This window comes from Wasmannia auropunctata, unplaced genomic scaffold (assembly GCF_000956235.1).
Source record: "Wasmannia auropunctata unplaced genomic scaffold, wasmannia.A_1.0 LD336097.1, whole genome shotgun sequence".
NCBI lineage: Eukaryota > Metazoa > Arthropoda > Insecta > Hymenoptera > Formicidae > Wasmannia > Wasmannia auropunctata.
This window is the reverse complement of record NW_012026793.1, coordinates 1,602,419-1,609,974: the sequence shown is the minus strand read 5'-3', so window position 1 is coordinate 1,609,974 and position 7,556 is coordinate 1,602,419. Positions and strand designations below refer to the sequence as shown.

Below are 7,556 nucleotides of genomic sequence, written 5' to 3'. Positions count from 1 at the left end.
GTGAGACAAGGACGACCGAGATTGATGTCCGTCCTTTTCTAACTAACCTACTCGCATTCCTGCACATAGCACGGAACACAACCGTGGACATAGCACGGATCACCACCAAAAGATCGTGGACATAACCGACAAAATCGTGGACATTGGCTACGTAGTTCAATGTCCACGTTTTGTGGACATAGAGGCGCTGAAACCAGCTCAATCGCCTGTCCCAGCTAAATCGCGGGCATGGCCGCTCTCAGGATCCTCTCTGCTCCAAACCACCGGCGATTCGGGCTTGCCATTGCGTCACGCGTGTCGCACATGCGTTTTGTTTAGGACCTGATATCCTAACCTCAACTGCTGCCCCAGCTGTATCGACCCTACCTCAGGGCGGACTGCGGAGCCCTGCCATGGTCAAAAAGACACTCAAAGAAGAAGAAGAACTGCTGTGCTGTCCCGAGAATTCGGTTAATATGATTAATACTATATATCATAGTAACCGAATTTTCGGGGCGGCGGTTGAGTCGATTCGACGCGGACTCGACAGCTGGTCGTTGACGTTTGCGGTGCGAACGTTATTCCCGATATTTGTTTCGCGTCTGCGGAGAATTTAGATTCTCCAAAATTGTCTCAGCATCGTAAGGTGAAAAGAGATGGCCAATATTAAAATGCGGAAGGTGTTAAACTAAACTTGGCGGACTCGATTTTATTCTGATACTTGCTCTATAATTCTGGAGTTATATCCGCGTGCGTTATACGTAATTTTTATCGCGATATCGAGGAGTTACGGACACTGCGGCCTCATTCACGAGGAATATCGCGCACGAAGGCACTACAGTACACGTTACGTGTATTGTAGATCTCAGTATCGTTTCGTATGTGATATAGATTAAAAATTCTTAAAAATATGGCATTTTTTTACCAGGGACTATTTGTAAAAAAAAAAAAAAACTGAAAGAAAGGGAATTCAAGAGATCGCAATCTCGAAACTCGATATACTGATATATTTTATATATTTCAAGATTTTCAGATGTATTCTCCAAATCACCGGCGATTCGGGCTTGCCATTCACCATTGCATGTCGCACGACTCGCACACGCGATCAAGTCAATATCCTAACCCTAACTCAACTGCGCTGCCCCGAGAATTCGGTTAATATGATTAACATTTATGTATCATAGTAACCGAATTTTCGGGGCGGCGATTGAGTCGATTCGACAGCTGATCGTTGACGTTTGCGGTGCGAACATTCTCGATATTTGTTCGCGTCTGCGGAGAATTTAGAGATTCCCGAAATTGTCACAGCATCGTCACATACGAAGAGAGACGGCCGATATTAAAATGCGGAAAGTGTCAAACCAAAGTCGGCGGACTCGATTTTATTCCGATTACTTGCTCTACATTTCTGAGAGTTATATATCCGCGTACGCGTTATGCGTAATTTTTATCGCAACTCGAGGGGTGGAGGTGGGGGGGGGGGAGTTACGGCACTGGGGGGTTTCATTCACGAGGAATATCCGCGCACGGAGGTACTACAGTACACGTCACGTGTATTGTAGATCTCGGTATCGTTTCGTATGTGATATAGATTGAAGAGCGCATAGCGCCCTGGTCGCGCGAATTCACGCGGATCTGCGAGGCGCGCGGCGAACGCGGCTTCCACCCGCGGCCTGATCGTTTACCCGGCCTGACTTCGCGCGTATGGCGCGCCTGCTCGACCTCATGCTCAAGCTGCCCCAAAGTTCGATCACTCGGCGGCGGTGGTTTCACCAGGTGAACCGGTATCTCGTCGCGTTCCTGCTCGGGACGCTCTTCATCGTCCTGTGCCTGAGCTACCTGTCGGCAGGGTCATGCGAGCGGGACCGGCGGGCGGTGGAGAGCAAGCCCAGGTACCGGCTGATCGTGCTGATCCTGAGCGGCCTGGACAACCTCGAGCGCCGTAACACCATCAGGAAGACCTGGCTGGGCGCTCGCGACGCCACGGTGAAGCACTTCTTCGTCGTCGGCACCCAGGACATCCTGCCGGAGCAGAGGAACACCCTGCAGTCGGAGAAGCAGAAGTTCGACGACCTGCTGCTGCTGCCGCGGCTGCAGGACTCGTACGGCACGCTGACGAAGAAGGTCCTCCACGCCCTGAGAGACGTCCACGAGCGCTACGACTTCGACTACCTGTTGAAGTGCGACGACGACTCCTACGTGTTGGTGCACAAGATCCTGAAGGAGCTCGACAAGTGGCAGAGCAAGGGCACCCGGCGCGAGCTCTATTGGGGCTTCTTCAACGGACGGGCGCAGGTGAAGAGGAGCGGACCCTGGAAGGAGACCGATTGGATCCTGTGCGATTACTACCTCCCGTACGCCGTGGGCGGAGGATACGTTCTCTCCTACAATCTCGTCAAGTTCATCGCCAGCAACGCGGACATCCTGAAGTGAGTATAGCTGCGAATTGTGCGTAAAATACTCTGTATTATATTTATCACTTTGACTGCCGCATTTTCGTAATCGATCCTCTCGCGTCACACTAGGTATAGATATTATCTTTTTTTTTACACATATAATGTAATTTTAAGTAAATTTTTTTCACTTTACGTTTATATTAAAATATTAATATTAAAATAAAATATACTTTTTAACAAAAGTCTTCAGCAAAGTTGACAAATCTCTCGAGGATTCAGAATATACTGTATAAAATCAATGCAAAGTACTTTCGATTTTTATGCAAATGATAGCAAGTAGGAAGTGTGTGTTAAATTAACACTTCAAAATTGATACAACGGTGCCCTGAATTCACGTAGGTGTGTGTCCACTTGGATATACATGGCAGTCAAAATGTTACGTGTATACTTTGTATATAATGATGAAGAAAGATCTGTTTTATATATATTAGGGGGAACAGATAATTTTGTGTGTTTTACTTCAGTCTTAAGAATCATTCACATAAGGAGAAAGCATTACAAATTTTTATGTCGGAAACAAAGCATTTTAGAAAAAAAATGTTTCATACAAAAGTTTTGTGATACACTTAAAGGAATTATTGCTGAAAAGTTTGTGTGACTTCGAAAGAGTAGTTACTAGTGCAATTTACGATTGGTTCTAACAAATTCTGCTTTTCCGCTCCTAATGTGAATCGACTCCCTTGATTCTTTCCCCACCATTTCTCTCATAACTTTGCACCAATAACTTTGTCTTTAGGTTGCACAATTCCGAGGACGTCTCCGTCGGTCTGTGGCTCGCGCCGCTGGCGAACATCGAGAGGAAGCACGACGTGCGCTTCGACACGGAATACCGGTCGCGCGGCTGCTCCAATCAGTACATAATCACGCACAAGATAACGGTCCAGAATATGATGAGTATGCACGACTACTATCAGACCTCCTTGGGCGCGCTGTGTCCCAAGGAAGTTCGGAATCGCATGAGCTATCAGTACAATTGGACCGTACCGCCCAGTCAGTGCTGCAACAGACAATCCGGCATCCCTTAACGCGACGCTGGGTGGAAGATTTCTGCAAGAGTTCTAGTCTGGTTTTTTGATACTTGCTCAAAAACCACATTCTCACGTTGATCTCACGTACTCATAATGGCCTATAAACTAATTCTATTTATATTCTAACTTGTCTAACCTTCATTGAAATCAAATGCCACAAAAGCGTAGCCGTAGTTTCCAAAAGTAAGCAATTTAAACATTAATTGAAGAAAGTGTTTGCGAGAAGATTATAGCAAATTCCGCGAAATTTCTTCGGCAGAATTAAAGCGACTTTAAATCTAGATTTTATTCGTTATACTCGAGTATAATTGCACGCGGCAGCGTTATTAATATAATTAATTGAAAACGCTTGTAAATATATTTTGTAAATACTCGGTGACGAGCAGATAGACATTAGACGAGATAAGTTTGGTGAACTAAATATATATATATATATATATATATGTTTTAATTATATTACTGTACTTCGTTCACAATACACTTTTCCTCCTTAACGGCAGAGAGTTGTCTTCGTGTATATATAAAGCGACGTACATTTCATAACATATAAAAACAGTAATAACGTTAATATTTTAATTAATCTAATTAAAACTATGAGTCATAGCGAAATCACAGATATATTCAAGAAACGGCCGTGGAGAAAAAAGAATGGCAAAAATGTAAAGCGATTCTTATGCGACGCGGTTTGCGTTACCAATAAATTACTATTTTGATGTACAAGGAGAATATGTGTCCGTGTATATGTGTGAAGTGATAGCGAAATGATGGCCGATTCTCAAAACGTTTTCCGTCTGTGATGAATTTACATCCGAACTGTGCTACCATTACATCTACAATTGATAATAAATAATATTGATAAAAATAATAAAAGTTCATATCGATAAATAAAATTTCATTTATGTATCAACAATTTTATATAATTAAAAATAAAATTAGACTCTTTTTAATATAAAAAAAGCCCGCGATATGATTTTATTATAAGAAAATTTTAAAACGAGAAATTTAGTCTCTATATATTTTTTTTATAACAAACATCGTTTATAAAGAAATTATTTACGAACGTTATTTACAGACGTTAGCGCGAACAAGATCCTTATTTGTATATTTATTATTACTCATTGTAAAAAATGAAAGAATTATTTCGTTATCAGTATTAGATGCAATGGAAATGCAGTTCTATTCTCTCTCTCTCTCTCTCTCTCTCTCTGCATTTCTCCTAAATTTTCTATCATTCTTTTATACAAAAAGTCAGTTTACTTTCAACATGAAAAAGTTGTGCACTAGTCTCTTCTTCAAACGGATGACGATCAGCAGATTCAAACAGTCCTAGAGTTTACTTCTTTTTGCGATCTTGCGTACATTTGGGACAATACCACTTTCCTTTAGGTTTTGTTGTTAAACCCACGCAGGCAAAGTGGAACCACTCTATAGGGCACTGAAATGTGGGAAAAAAATAATGAATTAATAGTCTCAAAAATCTTGTAATGCTGATAATCTTATAAATTATTTCATTATATGAAATTGAATTATAATAAAAATTGAAGAGAAAAATCCACATTAAAAAAAAATAAATAGGCAGTAAAATTTTGTTTGAACTTTTAAGTTCAGGTCGATATATTGCTCTTAAAAAGCAATAGCAAAGCAAAAGAATTTTTAACAAAACTTACATCTGGATTATCACAACCAATCATTTCTCCGTATGATACTTGATGACAAAGACAATAAGTCGGTTCGTTAGGATCGACAGGCATGTCCAAAACGTCGGCTGGGTGACCGAGCGCTGTTGCATCTACCTGGGCGCCGCTTCCCACAGCGCCGGTAGACGACGCTGAAGCTACAGAACCACCTAACAAGAATATATACATTTATAATAAAATAATGGATTTAACATTTAAGAGGGCCTAATGAATTAGAAATTATAAAATTCACGCAAAAAAGTTATTAGGCGCTAAAATCCTGCTGTGACTGAATGGGTTCTTTCTTTGCTTATGTATTATTAAAGCTCCTGTTCACTCACCAGTACTATTTCAGCTTGTGACATTAGAAACAAGAAAATACACAAAAATTTTTGCAAAATATAATAAATAAAAATATATTTCAATAAAACAACATTTATAATTGATAGAATCAGTTCGTAAAATATACACATACATACGTAAAATATACACTAAAATTCTCCATTTATTTTGTTAATTATTAAATAATTATATGTCTAAAAACTAAATTATCCAAATAATAAAATAATGAAGTTACGTTGACAGCTATAGCAATAATCTCTCTCAAATTAATAATATATAGAAAAATAAAATAAAATTTAATTTCTTTCCAAAACAAAGATTTTTATATATATTTTATAAATCTATTCTATTTAAAATGTATGTATATATTGCAAACGTTGGTTTATTAAAAAATGTTTTTGCACTTGAATATATTTTGCAAGAATTTTTGTGTTTTCTTTCTTCTGACACTGCAACCTGATTATGAGATAACAGTGGCGAATAAACTGGAGTCTTAACATTCAAGAATTGACAAAATTGTAGCAAGTTATAGACTGTATTAGCTTAATCAACGTACCTTTCTTCTGCTTCTTTCTCGCATTCTTAGCCTCATCCTCACTGCTCAATACAGTACCCTTCTTCCTCTTCTCCTTCTCCTTGAGCTTCTTCCTACCCTTCTTACTGGCATTGCTCTCCTCCTGCGCTCTATTGCTGTTCAACGTCTTGTCCTGTATCTCGGCCTCGAATCTCGCCAGGTCCGAGTCCAGTCGTCTGATGTGCTTGTCGACCAGTTCGTAAGTCTGAATAGCCAGCTGGACCTTGTCGTCGCCGTATTCCTTGGCCTTGTTAAACAGACTTTGTATGTGAGTGAATTGCTCCTTCTTCTTGTCCGGCGATTCCTTCTTCAAGTTCCTCAAGTAATCGTCCGCCAGCTTATCGATGTCCTTCATCAGACCCTGCGCCCTCGCGTCCAGGTCGCGCATCAGCGTGAAATTCCTCTGTAATTCGATTGGCAGATGCTCGAGGCCTGGAACACGCCGCACAATCGGCAAAATATATCGAACTTAAGTCGATATATTTATTAAATGAGATTCCTGTAGATTAAACATTTTTTATTATGTATGCATGCAATTGAAATAAATGTAAGGAGAGAGCAGAGGGTCTGATTTTAAACGCAAAATTCATCAATTTGGAGGAAGATTTTGATATATTATTCGTTATTCCATCGGATGATGGATTTGCACCCTCAACTTCTCCGCGAGGTTATGTCACGCTTTCGTTGCCAATTTATATTTTTTAAATAAAAGTTAGGTTAGGTATCTAACAAAACAAATGTCGAAATCTTCAATTATCTGACGCATTTAATAAAAAATACGTTCACAGTTTTCAATTTCCAGAAGACATGGTAAATACAATCTCGCGATTTAAAAGAGTAGGCTAAAATTTAAAAAAACATGGAAAAATTCAGACGAGGACCGGGTAGAATGAAATAAGATATTAATAAGAGAATATTTCGGCGCGCTCCATTAATTTCCGCACTTTCCTGCTGTTCCTTCGTCCTTCTCTCGCGCCAGGCGAATAACGTTGGAAAACAGAAGGGAAGAGTGCGAAAGAAATTTTAAAGAAATCAACTGGCGCGTACAGTACTCACTGTCGAGATAGTGCTCCAGATACAACGCGGTCGTCATGCCGGTTTCGTCGTATCTTCATGTAAACAATAGGGAATCGATTGAGCCAACGATTTAACTTTCGTTGCGAAATGATCGAGAAATAACGGCAAGATAATAAATATTCGTTCAACTGGCAACGATCCTCGATAACGGGCACAGATAAAGCGCGACGGCGGCCATGATTACCGTCAGGGCTGCCAACAAGGTCTGGTCAGAGAGAAGCGTGATAGTCCAAGAGCTGGCTACACGGATTTCAAAATTACTCGGTACAAGGCCAGTTCCTATCTAAAAAGGTTCGATTTGTATCGCCATTAACGAAAACGCACTTCTGCCGCGCCGCCCCCGGGGACGTATGTGTGGACAGGGCGGACAAACATGTAAATTTTCATAGCTCATTAAAAGTATTAGTACAAGGCTGAAACTTTG

General features: G+C 40.5%; 2 protein-coding genes across 4 annotated transcripts; one reads left to right on the top strand and one right to left on the bottom strand.

The window, feature by feature from the left end:
- Window positions 1-1,528: 1,528 nt before the first annotated feature.
- LOC105462547 (beta-1,3-galactosyltransferase 6) lies at window positions 1,529-3,898 on the top strand. Its single transcript, XM_011709227.1, has 2 exons — window positions 1,529-2,408; window positions 3,172-3,898. Exons 1-2 carry the CDS (start codon window positions 1,684-1,686, stop codon window positions 3,458-3,460), a joined length of 1,014 nt encoding a protein of 337 aa, XP_011707529.1. The 5' UTR covers window positions 1,529-1,683; the 3' UTR covers window positions 3,461-3,898.
- Window positions 3,899-4,464: 566 nt separating this feature from the next.
- LOC105462546 (inhibitor of growth protein 5) lies at window positions 4,465-7,323 on the bottom strand. 3 transcript variants are annotated; one of them, XM_011709225.1, is made up of 4 exons: window positions 7,112-7,323; window positions 6,038-6,554; window positions 5,131-5,309; window positions 4,465-4,898 (listed from the first exon to the last, which is right to left on the bottom strand). In XM_011709225.1, exons 2-4 carry the CDS (start codon window positions 6,441-6,443, stop codon window positions 4,797-4,799), a joined length of 687 nt encoding a protein of 228 aa, XP_011707527.1. In that variant the 5' UTR covers window positions 6,444-6,554; window positions 7,112-7,323; the 3' UTR covers window positions 4,465-4,796. The 3 variants fall into 3 exon arrangements, with proteins under 3 accessions (XP_011707527.1, XP_011707525.1, XP_011707526.1); XM_011709223.1 differs by having other exon boundaries at window positions 6,038-6,523; XM_011709224.1 differs by having other exon boundaries at window positions 6,038-6,487.
- Window positions 7,324-7,556: the final 233 nt, after the last annotated feature.

Bases quoted from the DNA above. Each gene is read 5' to 3' on its own strand.
- LOC105462547 (XM_011709227.1), top strand. From the start codon at position 1,684: ATGGCGCGCCTGCTCGACCTCATGCTCAAGCTGCCCCAAAGTTCGATC. The intron at 2,409-3,171 runs GTGAGTATAGCT...CTTTGTCTTTAG, and splicing joins AGCAACGCGGACATCCTGAA to GTTGCACAATTCCGAGGACG.
- LOC105462546 (XM_011709223.1), bottom strand. From the start codon at position 7,148: ATGACGACCGCGTTGTATCTGGAGCACTATCTCGACA. The intron at 5,310-6,037 runs GTACGTTGATTA...TATTCTTGTTAG, and splicing joins GAGAAAGAAGCAGAAGAAAG to GTGGTTCTGTAGCTTCAGCG. The intron at 4,899-5,130 runs GTAAGTTTTGTT...CCCACATTTCAG, and splicing joins TTGGTTGTGATAATCCAGAT to TGCCCTATAGAGTGGTTCCA.